General features: G+C 51.9%; 1 protein-coding gene across 6 annotated transcripts in view; it reads left to right on the forward strand.

Moving 5' to 3' along the window:
* Positions 1 to 19,209, forward strand: part of ERBB4 (erb-b2 receptor tyrosine kinase 4) — a 915,544-nt gene that overhangs the window by 336,299 nt on the left and 560,036 nt on the right. For all 6 annotated transcript variants that reach the window (XM_064163916.1, XM_064163918.1, XM_064163919.1 and 3 more), the window contains exon 2: positions 13,929 to 14,080. In XM_064163916.1, the coding sequence (XP_064019986.1) occupies positions 13,929 to 14,080 (152 nt within the window). The remainder of the gene's footprint in view (positions 1 to 13,928; positions 14,081 to 19,209) is intronic.

A 19,209-nucleotide genomic window follows, 5' to 3' on the forward strand; every position in this document is an offset into this window, starting at 1 on the left:
TTTGTCCCTTCCAATTACATCACACAAATACACGTGCTGAAGCTGAAAGAGGAACGATGCTGGAAACACTGGCACAGAGCAAGCAGATGACAGTGGCTTGACATGTCTGGCACAGGCAATTATCCTGGACATGCTGCAGGATGAAGCCTTGAAGCCCTGCGCTTGGTTGGTGTGAACGGGAGCGTGGGATGGCTTAGTGCAGGGCTCAGCTGCCTGCTCCCCAGCACAGAAGTGGAGGGAAGAGCGACACAGCCAGCCCAGGGCTGAGACAGAGCTAAGGGTTTAACAGAAGATGAGATACCATCAGCACAATGCGTAATTAGCAGAGCCACTAGTCTAATTAATCTAATCATCTCTAGTGCAGTGCATGACTACCTTAGCTTAGCCTACAGAGCAGCAGAGGGAAAGACAAGAGAAAGCCAACACAAACCAGAAAGCCAAAGCCAGCAGCGACCTGACTGCCACCCGCCCGGCTGCTGGGCTGGATTAGAAGGGCTGTGGTTAGTAGGTTGAAAGAGGTTCTCCTGCCCCTCTCCTCCGCCCTGGTGGGGCCGCATCTGGAGTGTCTGCTTCTGGGCCACTCAGTTCAAGAGGGAGAGAGTCCAGCACAGAGCCACAAAGACAGTGAAGGGAATGGAACAGCTCTGTTAGGAGGAGAGCCTGAGGGAGCTGGGGCTGTGCTGCTGGGAGAGGAGGAGCCTGAGAGGAGACCTCAGCAGTCTTTATACATATGTAAAGGATGAGTGGCAGGAGGCTGCAGCCAGGCTCTGGTGGGTGATGCCCAGTGCCAGGACAAGGGGCAATGGTGGAAGCTGAGGCATAAGAAGCTCCACGTTAACCTGAGGAAGATTTTTTTTCCCTGTGAGGGTGCCAGAGCACTGGAACAGGCTGCCCAGGGTGGGGGAGGCAGACATTAGGAAGAAATTCTTCACAGAAAGAATGGGCTGCCTGGGGAGGTGGTGGAGTCATCATCCCTGGAGGTGTTTAAAAGGAGGCTTGATGAGGCACTTAGTGCCATGGATTAGTTAACTGGAAGAGTTGGGTGGTAGGTTGGGCTCAATGATCCTAGAGGTCTTTTCCAACCTGGCTGATCCTGTGATTCTGTGAATCCTCACCCCTCAATGCCTCTGCCACCCCCAGGCCCAAACAAAGCCTGTGGAGGCCACAAACAGGCCCACTCCTTGCACATTTACCCCAGCAAGTTGTGGAGTCTCCCTCTCCCGAGGTATTCAAGAGCCGTCTGGATGCGTTCCAGTGTGATCTGCTCTGGGTGATGCTGCTCTGGCAGGAGGCTGGACTAGATGAGCTTTCGAGGTCCCTCCCAGCCCCTGACATTCTATGATCACACTTTGCTCCAGTCAGCACTTTCCTTTTTGAAGCTGGCATGACTGCAGCATGGTGTGAAGAGCAGCAGCAGGTTCAACTCAACCCACGGCAGAGTGCTAGACTGGTACAATATGCTGCATCCAGCAGAGAGGTTTTGGAGAGTCAGTGCAAAGAGAAGCTGCCACCAGCTCCAGGAAGTCCTATGGCAACTAATCCTTCCTGATTAGTTACAGTCACTGCCAGTCTGCTCTGTGCCTGTTTGTCTTCCTGTTCCATAACACTGGGAGAGAGCTTCCTTTTGTAGGTGGCATCTGATCAGCCTCTGTGCAGAGGGAACCATCTTGATGTCCCTGCAACTTTTCTGGTAGTGCTGGGAAGCTGTTCCAGTGGCATATGAAAGGCTGCAGCAAGAGCAGTGTGGGCACAGGGCAAGAGAGGGGATTCTGCCCCTTGGCTCTGCTCTCCTCACACCCCACCTGCAGTCCTGGGGGCAGTTCTGGAGCTCCCAGCACAAGCAGGACATGGAAGTGTTTGAGCCAGCCCAGAGGAGGCCACCAAGATGCTGAGAGGGCTGCAGCAGCTCTGCTATGAGGACAGGCTGAGAGAGCTGGGGCTGTGCAGGCTGGAGAAGAGAAGGCTTCCAGGAGACCTTGGAGTGGCCTTGCAGTATCTGAAGGGGGCTCCAGGAGGGCTGGGGAGGGACTACTGACAAGGTCTGGTAATGACAGGAGAAGGAGGAATGGTTTTGAACTGGCAGAGGGGAGATTGAAACTAGATATAAGGAAGAAGTTGTTTGCAGTGAGGGTGGTGAGACACTGGCACAGGTTGCCCAGGGAGGTTGTGGATCCTCCCTCCCTGGAGGTGTTCAAGGCCAGGCTGGATGAGACCTTGAGCAACCTGTTCTAGTGGGAGGTGTCCCTGCCTATGGCAGGAGGATTGGAACTGGCTGAGCTTTGAGGTCCCTTCCAACCTAAACCATTCTGTGATTCTATGATTCTATATTTGGGAGTTTAGCAAGCAAATATTAGGGAATCAATGCTTATTGTCCCAGGAGCTCTTCTCCATGCAGAGAAGAAAGACTATGGAAGTGTTTCAGAGTGTCCTTGCAGCACTGCAAGGACAGTTATAGTTAGCTGCTGTGATCTAGTTTGGTTGGTGGTTGTGGAGAGCTTAACCTGGAAATCACAGTAGATAATAGCCCTTCTAGGCTCGTGTTTCTGGGCTGTTTGTGTGCAAGCAGAAGGAATTAAGACCGTGATAGTGTGGCTCACAGCCATCATGGGCCAGCCTCTACTGTGCCACCTCATGCCAATGACACCCTAATGGCAGCTGGGCGGCAATGCTTAGCTTCTCTCGTGGCCGTGCAGCTGTCCAGGGGTTCATGGCAGGCGAGCTGAGTGCATGCAACTGGATTCAAATGGGATGCTAATTTCCTGGGATAGAGCAGGCCACACAGAAGGAAAACGCTGATGCCAGCTGAGCTTTTAATTAGGAGCAGAGAGAAAAGTGTTTTCCCCTTCATTCCAGTCTCTCCCGCAGGGGCAGCAAGCCTCTGCTTTTCAGATGCTCCCAGGAACCGCTGGGTTTACAGGGAAGGGGTTGGGGACCTCCAGGAGTGTGTCACCCCCTCCCAGGAGACGTCCACAAGAGTGCAGGTGCAGGCAGTCCCTCTCTTCAGTGAGATGTGCCTAATGGCAAGAAACTTAAGGGCGTTTGCAGGTCATTCAAGGAGAGCTGTGAACAGCCAGCAAAGGCGTAAGGGTGTGTTTGCCCCTCCTGTGTGCACACATGCCAGGGTGCCCTGGTGCTGGCTGCCAGCGTGAAGCCTAATGTAGCGAAATGAGCAGGGACTGCTGCAGCATTGCTGATAATTAGCTGTTCCTTTCGGGGGCTTGAATATTTCCCCTATCTGGGGACCTTAACAACTGGCCAGGAGTGGTTGCAATTATTAGCAAGCAGTTAGGTTAGCTGCCTTGCAAGAAACCCTGATGATGGTGCTGCCTGTAAAAACACAGCTAATTAGGGAAGTAGGTGGGAAGTAGGGGGAAAGAATGTGTCCGAAGGAGATGCTGACTGTTGGTGGGCTTATCCTGCCTAGGATAGAGGAATGTGTGATTCTCTTTTCATAAACCAGCCAGTTTAAGCCTTCTCTTGTGGTTTTGGTCCCCTTGGCAAACCAATTGACAAAGGGAGGTTGTGCTGTGTTCAGGCAGAGGCTTGGAGAGGAAAGATAATAATAAATACTTTATTAACCCCATGTTTGAGAAAACTTGTTTGGAATTGGCAATGAAGATGCATCATTGCTGCTTGTCCAAATGTGCTTTGGGAGAGGAGTGGGACACTGGTAGTTCAGGTGAGGGATGCCCATGTTGGAGATGATGAGATCCACCCTCCCTGAGTAGCTCCAGACATGGGCAGGTCTGGAGAGAGGGTGAAAAGCAAATGAAATAAGTTGAGCTCCTTCCAAAAGTAAGTTCATCTGCTGGGCAGGAAGGATTATAAAATCCATTAGCATCACACGAAGCAGAGAGAGATTGAGTCAAATGTGATTTCTTAATTGAATGTATAGATTTATCATCAACAGAGCAGAGCAAAAGAATAGCTTAAAAAGCAGAAGCTGGGGGACATTTAAAAATGCCTGCATTATTTGCTACCTTTGAGTGAGCATCCCAGTGACTTGGCTTTGTTATGAAAAAAAAAGTCAATAGAAAATCAATTCCCAAGTCATGTGCGTGGATATTGATGAAAAACATGAATTCAGTTCAATGCAGACAATTATTGCCTCTGTAATTGGGGTCATTAGGAGCTGAGGCTCTTCCCTGTTGCTTTAAGTAGCTGATAATAAGCAAGCAACTCTGAATGTCTCAGTGATGCCTGAAATCCACGGCTGTGAGGGACAGGCAGAGCTCCGCCCGGCGCTCACCCAGCATCACCCAGGTTGGGCGTGTAGAAGGGAAGCGGCTACAGGATCTGGATGATCTTGGAGGTCTCTTCCAACTGGGTTGACTCTATGAAGGCAGCCTGGCTCTGTCAGTCTGGGGCCTCCTGGATGGAAAGGTTCACACCCTTCAACTAGGCAGCGTTTGTGGTGGGTGTCTTTGGGGGCATGGACATGAGCACAGCCTGAGAGGTTTGTTGCCAGTGTCAGGAGATCGAGGGAATGGCTCCATGCAGGTTGGTGCAGAGTCGTGTGAGAGCTGCACAGCTTACCGGGAGCCTGCTGCAGGGTGGCAGCCTCCTCGCGGGGCTTTCTGTCGGGAAGCACCTAAGGGCACATCCTGGGTGTGCCCTGAAAGGGCACTGGAGGGGTTCTCTCATTGAGGTGCCTCTAAAACTTCCTGAGCAGATCAGGAGTGTAGGTGCTCTGAGATGATGGCAAGTGGAAGAAGCTGCAGACCAAGAGAGGCTCATAGAATCACAGAACCATAGAATCATAGACTCACAGAATCAGAATCATAAAATCACAGAATCATAGAGTCACAGAATCACAGAACCAAGCAGGTTGGAAGAGAGCTCCAAGCTCAGCCAGCCCAACCTAGCACCCAGCCCTGCCCAACCAACCAGACCATGGCACTAAGTGCCCCAGCCAGGCTTGGCTTCAACACCTCCAGGCACGGCCACTCCACCACCTCCCTGGGCAGACCATTCCAATGCCAATCACTCTCTCTGACAACAACTTCCTCCTCACATCCAGCCTCAACCTGTCCTGACACAGGGCTGGGTGCTAGGTTGGGCTTGATGAGCTTGGAGGTCTCTTCCAACCTGCTTGATTCTGTGATTCTATGATTCCATGAACATCCAGCCTAGACCTCCCCTGGCACAACTTGAGGCTGTGTCCCCTTGTTCTGTTGCTGCTTGCTTGGGAGACGAGCCCAACCCCACCTGGCTACAGCCTCCCTGCAGGCAGCTGCAGGCAGCAATGAGCTCTGCCCTGAGCCTCCTCTGCTGCAGGCTGCACACCCCCAGCACATCTTTTTGGAGAAATTAGTGTTTTTTGATTAACCAGGAGAGGTTCTGCTGTAGGGACTGCTTTATTTTCCTGCTGCTCACTGGTGTCTGGGGTTTATGAAAGATGGTGTCACACAAAGCAGTGCTTGGAGGGGAGCTGTGAAATAGAGATGACGGTGGGTTTGCATGGCATGACAGGGTCATCCATTTCCTGTGCTCATGTTTATGCCTATGTACAGCTGGAGCATGCCTGAAACTCTGCATTCTTTTGGCACTAAGTTTTAAAGAGCTGCTCCAACACATTGCTGCTTATTGCTGTTTCAGGAGGCGTGCAGGAGGGTGAGATGTCTGTGCTCTGTGTCAAGCTTCAGGGCAGGGAGACTGGGGGTCCTGTGCAACCCCTGCTCGGCTCTCTCCTCACACAGTTGCTTTTGTGCTTCAGTGTTTTGGAAAAAATCAGACCCAGAACAATTATTTCTGCCCTGGAGCAGTTGAGAATTGCCTCTTGTGGCTCAGAATGGAGAAATAAAACTTAGTGTTAACTACCAGTTCATAGCCTGCTTCCTGGCCTATGTCCTTCCCAGGTTTGGCTCCCTGGTGTGTGTGTGGGCAAGCATGAGCACCTTTGGCATTGTACCTTGTAGTAGCACTCCTCCCTCCGGGCAGAAATGGCTTTTTATCCTGTTGGCTGTATTTTGCCTTTGAAAACACCACCTAGAGCACATCGAATCTCTGTTTTAAAGGACTCTGTGCAGAGCATGCAGACACTGTCCCAGCTCCATACTTCTGCAGAGGACCATCCAGCCAATTTGCTTTCTTTAAATACTGTCATAGTTTCCTCTTCTGTGTTATCAATCTTACATAATTATTATGTGCATCAAAAGTATATGTTCAGAAAAAAAAACAACACCTAACCACCAATTAAGGGTGGTTGTGGCCAGGAGGAGGTTGCTCTCTTCTCTCAGGTGGCCAGCACCAGAACAAGAGGACACAGCCTCAGGCTGCGCCAGGGGAGATTTAGGCTGGAGGTGAGGAGAAAGTTCTTCACTGAGAGAGTCATTGGACACTGGAATGGGCTGCCTGGGGAGGTGGTGGAGTTGCCGTCCCTGGAGCTGTTCAAGGCAGGACTGGACGTGGCACTTGGTGCCATGGTCTGGCCTTGGGCTCTGTGGTAAAGGGTTGGACTTGATGATCTATGAGGTCTCTTCCAACCTTGGTGATACTGTGATACTGTGAGATTAGTAGCTTATTATAATAATGGATTATTAATTATCCAGGGTTACACCCACGTTTGCTTTGGCACTTCAGCTTGTTCTGCAGGTCAGGACTCTCTCCCACTCGGAGATGTTCCTGCACTGCCTGCATTGCTGGTTGGGCACCACTGGCAAGAAATGGGCACTACTACTTCACACCACCACTCCCAGTTGATGTAGGATAGTCTCACTTTCAGTATGCAGCTTGGTTACAGGTAACCTTTTTTGGGCTGGGTTTTGGTTTTTTTGGGTTGTTGTTGTGAGGAGAAAGTTCTTCACTGAGAGAGTCATTAGGCACTGGAATGGGCTGCCTGGGGAGGTGGTGGAGTCGTCGTCCCTGGGGCAGTTCAAGGCAAGGTTGGATGTGGCACTTGGTGCCATGGTCTAGCCTTGGGCACTGTGGTAAAGGGTTGGACTTGATGATCTGTGAGGTCTCTTCCAACCTTGGTGATACTGTGATACTGTGTACTGTGATACTGTGACCTGTCAGGACAGCACAGAAGTGCAAAAGCCAAGCCAGGCCATGCTGAGAGGATTGTCTCTGGGCACTGACTTTCCCCAGTTTCCCAAATTCCATGGCAGAGTGGACTAGGAGGAGCCTGGTTGCAGAAATCTTTCACCACATATCACAGAAAACATCCATTTGAAAGAGACCTCCAAGCTCATCCAATCCAATCCTTGACCCAGCGTTGCAGGGCAACACCAAACCCTGTCCCTAAGCACAGCTCCACTGGCTGCTGAAACACCTCCAGAGATGGGGACTGCAGCACTGCCCTGGGCAGAACATTGCATGCCTGAGAACACTCTCTGGGAAGAAATATTTCCTAGCATCCAACCTGGGGCAGCTTGGAACCATTTCCTCTGCTCCTGTCTCTTGCCACCAAAGAGCAGAGGCTGCCCCCTCCTTGCTGCAGCCTCCCTGAAAGGAGCTGAAGAGAGCAATGAGGTCTGCCCTCAGCCTCCTCTTCAGGCAGGCAGCAGAGGCCCAGGTGTAACCTGGAACAAGGAGATGTTCTGTGTAACAGAGGATAGTCCTTTTCTTAAGACAGAGATTAAATGCTTGCAATTATTGTGAGATATATTGAAAGGATCAACATCATTTCTTCTAAATTCACTTCTAAGATGTGATTCACCTGACAGAGTTGAATCCCACAGCAGCACCAAGAAGCCACAGTGACTGCAGTGGTTTGGGTGTACAAAAGCAATTGCACTCAGACAAAACTTGCAGCCCCAAATGACGTCTGGGCTGGCCTCACCCCCACTGAATCCTCTTGCAAGGGCAGGCTGCAGGTGCTCTGCCTCCTTACAGCAACAAATGGCTAAATTAGCTTCTGGGAAACGTTTAGTGGGTGTGTGACATAAACTGGGGGTGCTGCAGTGGGGCTTTATTAGCTGAGCTGCTGGAATTGCTCTCTGATCTGTGCTGATCCTTAGCACTGATTGCAAAATGAAACAGAAATTATTTATTAGCCCTCAGGAGCCTAAGACAGAACAATACTTACTCGGCTGGAAACACAGCCAGGCTTGTTGGGCAGAGGCTGCTGCACTTAATGAAGGAGCAAACAAAGCAATTTTGCAATGGGCAGCAAACATTTTCATCAGTCTTGTGGCAGGGGCAGGAAGGGAGGAGACGCTTGTAGGGCAGGTGGTGGTGCTGTTCCCAGTAGAACGTTAAATATGAGCTGGGACAGGGCTTTGTGGTGCAAAGAGCAAGAGCTGCAGTCCTCTCCCAGCAGTGGCTGATCCTTCCAGCAGCTCCCAGTCCAGGAGAGTCATATCAGCTCCAGGGGGATCAGTCTTTCCATCTTGGGAGTCCCCCAAAAGAGTGCAGATACCAAAAGTAACATCTTGCTTAGGGAGATTTTACTCTCTGTGGTGAGGCTCCACGAGAGAAAAAAAATCAAACTGCTTATGTTGGTCCTTTAAATTGAGCCCTGAAGAGAGGTGGGAGGGATTTTATTTTAACACCTGAGCAAACTCAGCCAGTGTTGGGGTTGGCAGTACAGTCTGAGGAACCTCTTCCACTGTCTCCCCACCCTTATGGAGAAGAACTTCTTCCTAATACCTACTCTAAATCTCCCCTCCAGGCTAGAGGAAGGGAGATTTAGGTGATATGTTAGGAAGAGCATACACTGCAATGGTGTTGGAGTACTGCAGCCAGTTCTGGAGCCCCTACGACAAGAGGGCTGTGGAGATGCTGGAGAGTGTCCAGAGCAGGGCCGGGAGGATGCTCAGAGGCTGCAGCAGCTCTGCTGTGAGCACAGCCTGAAAGAGTTGGGGCTGTGCAGGCTGGAGCAGAGGAGGCTCCCAGGTGACCTTCTTGTGGACTTCCAGGATCTGAAGGGGGCTACAAAAAAGCTGGGGAGGGACTTTTGAGGGTGTGAGGGAGTGACAGAACAGGGGGGAATGGAGCAAAGGTGGAGGTGGGGAGAGTGAGGCTGGAGGGGAGGAGGAAGTTGTTGAGCAGGAGAGTGGGGAGAGGCTGGAATGGGTTGCCCAGGGAGGGGGTTGAGGCCCCATGGCTGGAGGTGTTTGAGGCCAGGCTGGCTGAGGCTGTGTGCAGCCTGCTCTAGGGTAGGGTGTCCCTGGGCATGGCAGGGGGGTTGGCACTGGCTGCTCCTTGTGCTCCCTTCCAACCCTGCCTGATTCTGTGATTCTATGATTCTAAGAAGTTTTTCCCCATGAGGGTGGTGAGAGCCTGGCACAGGTTGCCCAGGGAGGTGGTGGAAGTCTCATCCCTGGAAGTTTTTAAGACCAGGCTGGATGTGGCTCTGGGCAGTCTGATCTAGTGTGAGGTGTCCCTGCCCATTGGAGTTGGATGATCCTTGAGGTGTCTTCCAACTCTGACAATTCTGTGGCTCTGTGAAGATGTGTCAAATATTTCAAGCCTGCTAAATGTCAGCTTAACAAGGACTTTGAAATTTTACTTCTACCTACTTCCAAAGGGCAGACTTCAGCCTATTTAAGGAACTAATTCAGGAAGTTCCTTGGGAAAAAGCCCTTGAAAACAAAGGGGTCCAGGAAGGTTGGAGCTGCTTCAAGAAAGAACTCCTGCAGGCACAGGAGCAGCTGTGCCACTGAGCCAGCAGAGGAGCCGAGGAGGGAGGCAACCAGGCTGGATGGGCAGGGAGCTGCTGGAGGGATTAAAGATTAAAAAGAGAGTGTATCACCTTTGGAAAAGAGGGGAGGTGTCCCAGGAAAGGTTCAAGGAAGTTGCTAGGTCTTGTAGAGGAAAAATTAGAGAGGCAAAAGCCCACTTGGAGCTCAGGCTGGCCACGGCTGCCAAGGAAAATAAAAAGTGTTTCTTTAAATATCTGAATGGCAGAGAAGGGCCAAGGACAACCTCCAGTCCTTGTTAGATAGAGAGGGGAACATAGTGACAAAGGATGAGGAAAAGGCAGAGGTGCTTAACACCTTCTTTGCCTCAATCTTCACTAGTGGGACAGGTTGTCTCCAGCACAGCTGGACTCCTGAAGTGGTGGATGGAGTCAGGGACCAGTACAGTCCCCCTCTAATCCATGAGGAAGCAGTAAGGGATCTGCTAAGTCACTTGGATCCTCACAAGTCCATGGGATCGGATGGGATCCACCCTAGGGTGCTGAGAGAGCTGGCAGCTGAGCTGGCCAAGCCTCTCTCCATCATTTATCAGCAGTCCTGGCTCACTGCAGAGGTCCCTGAAGACTGGAAGCTGCCAATGTGATCCCATCCACAAGGAGGGTCATAAGGAGGAGCCAGAAAACTACAGACCTGTGAGCCTGACCTCAGTGCCAGGCAAGGGCATGGAACAGGTCATCTTGGGTGCCATCACAAAGCACCTACAGGATGGCCAAGGGATCAGGCCCAGCCAGCATGGGTTTAGGAAGGGCAGGTCCTGCCTCACCAACCTGATCTCCTTTTATGATCAGGTTCCTGCCTGGTGAATGTGGGGCAGGCTGTGGGTGTAGTCTACTTGGACTTCAGCAAAGCCTTTGACACTGTCTGCCACAAGAAGCTCCTAGCCAAGCTGGCAGCTCATGGCTTGGACAGATTCACTCTGTGCTGGATCAAGAACTGGCTGGATGGCAGAGCTCAGAGAGTGGAGGTGAATGGTGCCACATCCAGTTGGCAGCTGGCACTGGTGGTGTTCCCCAAGGATCAGTACTGGGCCCAGTCCTGTTCAATATCTTTATTGATGACCTGGACGAGGGCATTGAGTCCAGCATCAGTAAGTTTGCAGATGACACCAAGCTAGGAGCAGCTGTGGAGCTGTTGGAAGGTAGGAGAGCCCTGCAGAGGCACCTGGCCAGGCTGGATGGGTGGGCAGAGACCAATGGGATGAGATTAACAAGGCCAAGTGCAGGGTTCTGCACTTTGCCCACAACAACCCCAAGCAGCACTAGAGGCTGGTGCCAGAGTGGCTGAGAGCAGCCAGGAGGAAAGGGACCTGGGGGTACTGATAGAGAGTAGCTGAAGATGAGCCAGCAGTGTGCTCAGGCCACACCTTGAGTACTGTGTCCAGTTCTGGGCCCCTCAATTCAAGAGAGATGTTGAGGTGCTGGAAGGTGTCCAGAGAAGGGCAACAAAGCTGGGGAGGGGCCTGGAGCAGAGCCCTGTGAGGAGAGGCTGAGGGAGCTGGGGGTGTGCAGCCTGCAGAAGAGGAGGCTCAGGGGTGATCTTATTACTGTCTACAACTACCTGAAGGGGCATTGTAGCCAGGTGGGGGTGGCCTCTTCTTCCAGGCAACCAGCAATAGAACAAGGGGACACAGTCTCAAGTTGTGCCAGGGTAGGTCTAGGCTGGATGTTAGGAAGAAGTTCTTCACAGAGAGAGTGATTGGCATTGGAATGGGCTGCCCAGGGAGGTGGTGGAGGCACCGTCCCTGGGGGTCTTCAAGAAAAGCCTGGCTGAGGCACTTAGTGCCATGGTCTGGTTGACTGGATGGGGCTGGGTGCTAGGTTGGACTGGATGATCTTGGAGGTCTCTTCCAACCTGGCTGATTCTATGATTCTATGATTCTATGATTCTATGATTCTATGATTCTCATCATAGAAACAACAAACAAATAAAAAATAATAAAATCCCTTGGAGCATTTCCTTTGGTAACTTGACCAAACATAAACTTGGAATCCCAGTCCTATGAAATCCCTGTTCAGCTTTGGTTTGTGCTCTTTAGCCACTGGAAACACAAAGCCTGAAAATGGTCTGATAAAACTATCCTCTGAGTGGCTCATCATGAAACCAGCCCCTGCTGCCTCTCTCTGCTGGGGAGTTAGAGATCAGGAGGCACAGATTTTTGCTGCCATTTTTAGGGCAGAGGGTGCTTCCTTGGGAGAAAACCTTGAGGAGCTCATGGCTTTTTGGCTGCCACCCGAAGCTCTTTTGCCAAGAGGCTGCCTGAAGCTCCAGTCAGCCTGGCACGAGAGCAGATTGCTGTGCAGAGAGCAGAGAGCTGTTCCCATTTCTAGTACAAAAAAAGGAGGGGAGTAGTAAGTAAACACTCAGTGGTAGTAGCAGTCAAAAAGCTAATTAGTTTTGATATTTAACAAACAAAGACACACATCATTCAAAAGAGCATCTTTTGGCCAGACTTGCTGATTGCACCTCCAGTTGTGGAGAGGTTTGCTGGTATTGATCTCCAGGAATGGGAATGGCTCCAGAAGTGCTGCTCTGGTCTGGCACATGTTTTGCCTATTAGAACACCACTCTCCAGATTTTGCAGAGACTCAGATTCATCTCCTTGCAGATAAGAGCAACCCACAAGCTGCTGGAGTGGAAAAGCAAGTGCACACACACAGGCACAGGCACAGGCACAGGCAGGTGCAAAGCCCAGCACAGCCCTGACCGTTTGCGTAGCGCTGCTGTCCTGGCAGGGAAATCTGCTGCTGTGAAATGCTGCTTCTGTGTTTCTTCCCTGCAGTTGTCTTTGGGTTTGCTTGGTGCAAAGCAAGCTGACAGCCTGACCTCTGATTCTCCATCAGCTTTGAAATGAATTTCAAAATGTGGGGCAGAGTGGTGTAATAAATATTAAAGGGCATTCTCTGAGAACTGTTTCCTAACTCATCTGACACATCTTCACTATCCTTTGTGTGGTGACTTGTGGAAAGGCAATGTGGCTTTTAGAGTCATAGAATCAACCAGGTTGGAAGAGAGCTCCAAGCTCAGACAGCCCAACCTAGCACCCAGCCCTGGCCAACCAACCAGACCATGGCACTAAGTGCCCCAGCCAGGCTTGGCTTCAACACCTCCAGGCACAGCCACTCCACCACCTCCCTGGGCAGCCCATTCCAGTGCCAGTCACTCTCTCTGACAACAACTTCCTCCTAACATCCAGCCTAGACCTGCCCTGGCACAACTTGAGGCTGTGTCCCCTTGTTCTGTTGCTGCTTGCTTGGGAGAAGAGCCCAACCCCACCTGGCTACAGCCTCCCTGCAGGCAGCAATGAGCTCTGCCCTGAGCCTCCTCTGCTGCAGGCTGCACACCCCCAGCTCCTTCAGCCTCTTCTCACAGGGCTGTGCTCCAGGCCCCTCCCCAGCCTTGCTGCCCTTCTCTGGACACCTTCTGGCATCTCAGCATCTCTCTTGAATTGAGGAGCTCAGAACTGGACACAGCACTCAAGGTGTTGCCTTTTTCCTTGTATAAGCTGGGAAGAGCTGGGGTCTTGAGGGAAGTGGTGGGAAACACAATGTTGGGTGCTGTTGGCTTGTCCAACAGACCTTTATGAGTATCAAGTGAGTAGGGAAAATGTAAGATTACCCAGGTCAGCTTGGATACACAGGTCCCTCCAGCCTTATGTTGCTTAGTCTGTGGTTGGCACCCCTGCTCAGTGTTTCTGTCATTAGCAGAACTTGGCCTCAAGCTGAGGCTGGGGAGGTTTAGATTGGACATTAAGGAAAAGTTTTTCACGGAGAGAGTGGTCAGGCACTGGGATGAGCTGCCCGGGGAGGTGCTGGAGTCACCCACCCTGGCTGTGCTTCAGGGTGGTTTGGATGTGGTGCTTAGGGCTATGGTTTAAGGTGAATGTTGCAGAGCAGGGTTCTAGGTTGGGCTTGGTGATCCTGAGGGGCTTTGCCAGCCTGCATGGTGCTGTGACTCTGTGGTTGTAGAGAGCTCTCTGAGGCCTGGGTTTGGCCCCATAGATGCTACTAGTTTTGCCTTTCCCCTGCCTTTCTGCATGTTCAGCTTGCCTGTCTTTGGTGGTAAAGACTGGCCCTTTGTTCCAGCTGCTGAGGTGGTTGTGGACCATGTCAGTACCTTCCTAACTCTGCTGCCAATACTCAGGTCACCTCTGCTGGGGTTTTGTTGCAGGACTCAATCCTGTGAATTACTCTGGATTTCTGTTGCCATTCCCTGTATCCCTGCATCCAAACTTTATTTCCTGCTCCTCTCCCACACTCATCCTGTTTGTCCTCTGGTTTCTTGCAGTGTGTGCTGGCACCGAGAACAAGCTGAGCTCCCTCTCTGACCTGGAGCAGCAGTACCGAGCCCTGCGCAAGTACTATGAGAACTGTGAGGTAGTGATGGGCAACCTGGAAATCACCAGCATCGAGCACAACAGGGACCTCTCCTTCCTGCGGGTAAGCAGCCTGCTTCTCTCCTTCCACCTTCCTCCTCAGGGCTGTAGCTACCGCTGCTGGGCTGCAGAAGGGCAGCTCTCTTTCCCACCAGCTCCACTGCAATATAAGAGGGTAATAAAGTGTCACAGGACTGCCGAGAAGCAGATCAGTGTCACTGCTGTGGCAGATGCTCTGAGCGCTCACAGTTTAGATGGATCCAGGGCTCGAGGGAGAAAGCTGTGTCCCTGTGCAGAAGGGTGGCCCCACGTGGGTCCCTTTCACCTGTGCTGCTGGCAGGTCCTGAGCAGGTGAGGTAGGGTTTAGAGGAGTCATGGAGATGGGCACTGAAGGCTTGGAGAAGCTAAGCTTAGTAAACTGCTGTGCACGGCCTGACTGATAGGCTAAGGGAAGAGCTCAGGCAATGTTTGTGGAGCATTTAAGGGAAGAAAAAAAAGTGCTTGCCCAAGAACCACAGAGGCCCTCTGTGTGCACAAGACTAGAGTTAGGAGCCAGCATCCAGGGAAAAGTGTGTGATAGATGAAGGCTGCCTGCCCACTGTGGCACCTGGGCTGTATGCTCTCTCAGCCCTCCTTGCCTGAAATGCTGAGTAACAATCATGCCTCTGGGCTGTGAAGGGACCTTTCAGCGTGGTTCCCTGCGACAGTGCCAGCAGCCACTCAGCTGAGGGCGGAATTGCAACAAGTTAAGCACACCATTATTTGACCTGCCAAAAGGATTATGCTTGAAGAAATGTCACAGGAGATGACTGATCCAGTGTACTTAAGTGGGCACAGGAGGATGTGTCTGCAACGTGGAAGAAATTGGTACATAGGTCATACAATGCCCCTGCCAGGTTTGGGGGTGCATGGTTGTGTGCAGCTGGCATGCTCACCAAAAGCAGGGAGCAGCAGCAGATACACACAATGCCCCTGCCAGGTTTGGGGGTGCATGGGTTGCAGCTGACATGCTCACCAGAAGCAGAGAGCAGCAGCAGATGCAGACAATGCCCCTGCCAGGTTTGGGGGTGCATGGCTGTGTGCAGCTGGCATGCTCACCAAAAGCAGGGAGCAGCAGGAGGTACACACAATGCCCCTGCCAGGTTTGGGGGTGCATGGCTGTGTGCTCGCCAAAAGCAGGAGGTGGCAGCAGGGCAGCTGGCATCCGGGAGCAGGAAGAGGGCAGCCGGAGTCAGCCCCAGCAGGTTGTGTTCTGTGCGGTCGCTGTGGTGTCCGGCCCTGGGGCGAGCCTCCTGCTCCGTTTCACTCTGCACAAGTGTGAAGTTTCCGTTCCAGGGTCTAGCAGAGGCAAAGCAGATCCTCCAGGAGCGTGCTTAGCTTTGCTTCGTGTTAAGGTTGTTGGGGGTTTCAGAGACTTCCCTCTCTATACACTGACCTCTCTTCACTCAGAGCCTACACCGGGCTGCTAAAAGCAAATCTCAGCTGCTGGATAGGCCTGGAGGAAAGCTTGGGGTGCTAATTGCAGTGGGACTAACAGGCTGCCTGTTAATGTGAGTGCCGAATGCCTGGGATGTCAGTGCTATCTATACATTTCACAGTTGTGGCAGGTGGGGAAAGCACATCCGCCTGTGTGTGCCCAGACACAGCCACAGCCTTGGTGCAGCTGGAGTAGTGTTTCCCACTGCTCTGGGAAGCAGATAGATACCTCCTGTGAGAGCAGGATCCGCGTGCTGATGTCAGCATTGCTGGCATTTCTGGTGCCCGCTGAAGTCTCTGACCCCATCCTGCGTGGCTGGAATGCAGCGCAGATGGTTCACCTGCTTCAGCTTCCTTCCTCTTTACGCTTCCTCTTGGCAGGTAAGGAAAGCAAAATGATGTGGAAATGAGAGGAGCTGCATTCCGTGTGGAAAGCTGCCGCAGGCAGAGTGAAGTATTGGCAGAAAGGGGGCAGCTGGACCAGGAAGAAAGAAGGGCCTGGGGTAGTAAGTGAAGGTGGTTTGGTCACTTGTGCTTTTGGGTGACAGCTGCCGTCACTTTTTAATTAGTTTTATTGCTGTTCTTACCTGTGTCTGCCCTCTCGCAGGTGTCTCAGCAAAACAGCAGCTCTGGAAAGCAGCCCCAGCAAACTGGAAGTCTAGTTAGTGTGATAAATGGTAGTCATTACAGGAGGGAAGCAAGGAGAGGAGAGCACGTTCTGGGAGAGGCAAATAAATAAGTAAGTGCTGGCATCCCTGCGCCGCTAATTCCACCTGCGTTGGTTAGGCAGCGCTGCTTGATTTGTCATTTCCAAAAGGGGGCTAATGGCCAAACCAGGGTGGCAGATGGGAGATAACTAAAAGGAAGGCTGTTTGTTCTCTCTTGGGCCTAGATATGGTGAGCTCAGCGTGCAAGTTGGTGCTCCTCCAGCCTGCTCCTGTTTTCTCTAGGCTATGTTGCAAAAATTGCCTCTTCATCCGCCAGGTGACCTTGAGACAGGCAGCTGAGGCACCCTTGGGTCGTCTGTGTGCCCAGCTGATGGGCACTGTGGCTTTGGGTGCTGTGCTAGTTTGAGCCTGGCTAGAACGTTTTGGTGAGAAGAACGAGATTACAGGCTGTGAAAAGGAAACAATGCTGATGTCTGCTTCACTCGTAGGCTTGCTGAGGTGTATAAGAACAAGAACATAAATACAGATGACAGAGTCGCTCTCTGGGCTTTGTGGGCTGCACCTCTGTCTCTAACCTAACCTGCCATCTGTGTGACTAGTCCATCTGCTTCCTAGCCCCCCTGGCTGACCCCTCAATCTTCCTTGGGCATAAGGCAGCATCTTGGGTAAGGTAGAGGGGTGGGAAGGAGGTGGCAGGGTGGTTGGGAGCCCCTCCTGGGCGCTCTGGTTCCTGGGAGGGCTGCTGTGGTTCTGTATCACCTTTAACTTGTAACTGTATCTATTGTAACTACCTGCTTGGCTCTTGTGCTGAGCTGTAACTATAAAGCTTCATTCAATTTCCAGAGATGCTGAGTCTGGTCTGGGTGATTTTGCAAAGTGGGGGGGTGGGCAGGGAACACCCAAACCATCACAGGTGTCTTCCTACCTCGTCATTAGCACTCCGCTTAGCTGGGCAGCCTCTCGCTCCAGGAAGGAGAGCAGGCCTATTGAGCCAGGCATGCTGAGCCTTTTTGTCATGCAATGATAAACAAATTGAAGTGAAAAAAAGCCCATAATTTTATTTACCCTGCAGAGGAACGTTTAAAGATCATCATCCCATCTCCCACATTTATTTAGACATTTATTCTCCAAGTAGATTTGCTTTATGTCTGCGAGTTAGCTCCCTGCATAGCTGATGATGATGACTGAAAAGGGCTGCCTGGCACCTGAACCAAGCTGTCAGCTTCCAGGCCTGGATGTGCCTGCCTTTGAGGCTGCAGGGAGCTTGGTTTATGTGAGAAGAGACTGCATGTCCCCAGTGCTTTTTTCCTACCCTTCTCATATGTGCTCTGAACAGGAGGCCAAATCTGCTGCTTTTGTTTTCTGTATTTGATTTTTGCTTTTGGTTGTGCTGCAGTCTTGGTACTGCTTGCTGTGGGTGGCCAGAAAAAGGATGAGCTATTGCTAGGTGAAGCTGCCCTCTCTCCATGCCACCCTGCAGCTCCATCCCTTCTCTTTCTGCTGCACCATGGGAAAGAAGAGCACTTGGAGCAGCAGTGTGTGTAAGCCCGAGTGCTGGGCAAGGCAACATGTTCCTGGCTGGGGCTGGTAGCTGGCTTGCTTTGGAATTCTCCTGAGGCTCAGCCTGCACACAGAAAATGTCCACTGGGGGGGCTCCACCACCACAGCCTTTGGCTTAGTCAATGCTCTGCATTGCCCTCTGTGGTGGCCAAGGCAGGCTCTCTGCTCTCATAGGCACTGCGAGGGTAGGTAGGGAAAGGCACTTACTGTATCCAGGAGCATGATTGAACTGGGCAGGACAAGTCACAGAACCACAGCCACATGCAGGCTGGCACAGCCCCTCAGGATTACCAAGTCCAACTTAGAACCCTACTCTACAAGACTGACCTTAAACCATAGCCCTAAGCACCACATCCAAACACCTGTTTAACACACCCAGGGTGTGTTTAACACACCCAGGGTGCTGCCAGCACCTCCCTGGGCAGCTCATGTGCAGCTCATCCCAGTGCCTGACCACTCTCTCTGTGAAAAACTTTTCCTTAATGTCCAATCTAAACCTCCCCAGCCTCAGCTTGAGGCTGTTCCCCCTTGTTCTGTCTCCAACTACCTGTGAGAAGAGCCCAGCAGCAACCTCTCCACAATACCCCTTCACTCAGTTGTATACAGCAACAAGGTCTCCCCTCAGCCTCCTGTTCCTCAGACTAAACAGCTCCAAGAGCTCCTCTGTCCCTGTCACACATCCAGGCTCACCCATCAAGTCGGCAATGACTGTGGGAAGAGGTCAGGCTCCATCTCCCACCACTTCCCAACCTGCTGGCATCCTCCAGCTACGTGTGCAGGCCAGCAGCTTGCACTAGCTCCTGCTCCAGGAGCCTAGGAAAGGTGGTTGAGCTGGTGTGTAACTGGAGCCTGGCCAAGCCTAGAGCTGAGATTTATTTCCCCACTCCAGATTTCAGGAAAGAGGCTCTGGAGAAGCTCAGGTTGTGCTCTGGTTCGTGTTGCAAACGCAGGCTTCAGGAGCCTGTCTGGTTTCACTCGGCCAAGCTGACTGTGCTGAGGACAGGGCTTGCTTACTAGCAGCTCTGGTTTGCACCTCCCAGGCCAAACACACAGGCAGCAGGCCACGCAGCAGTCCCTTGCAAGCACTCTGGCTGCTGAACACACTTGGGAAACGGGAGCTCTCTCTGACTGATCCCCAGGCTTTCAGTGATTCAGTCAGTAAAATGGCTTCTTGGGTGTGGACTTTATTTAACCAATTCAGATTATTTATTTTTGGAGACATGACCAAAATTCTGTGCTGCTCCCTGCAATGACTCTCCCAGTGATCATGGATCTTATTGCTAACTGCAATCAGCAGCCTTGAAAATAACCTACCACTGCTTTAGAAATGCTTTTTTTCATTTAGAATCATAGAACCACAGAATCAGGCAGGGCTGGAAGGGACCACAAGGATCAGCCAGTTCCAACCCCCTGCCATGCCCAGGGACACCCTACCCTTGAGCAGGCTGCACACAGCCTCAGCCAGCCTGGCCTCAAACACCTCCAGCCA

The sequence above is a fragment of the Pogoniulus pusillus genome, chromosome 24, assembly GCF_015220805.1.
Source record: "Pogoniulus pusillus isolate bPogPus1 chromosome 24, bPogPus1.pri, whole genome shotgun sequence".
In the NCBI taxonomy this organism is placed as follows: domain Eukaryota; kingdom Metazoa; phylum Chordata; class Aves; order Piciformes; family Lybiidae; genus Pogoniulus; species Pogoniulus pusillus.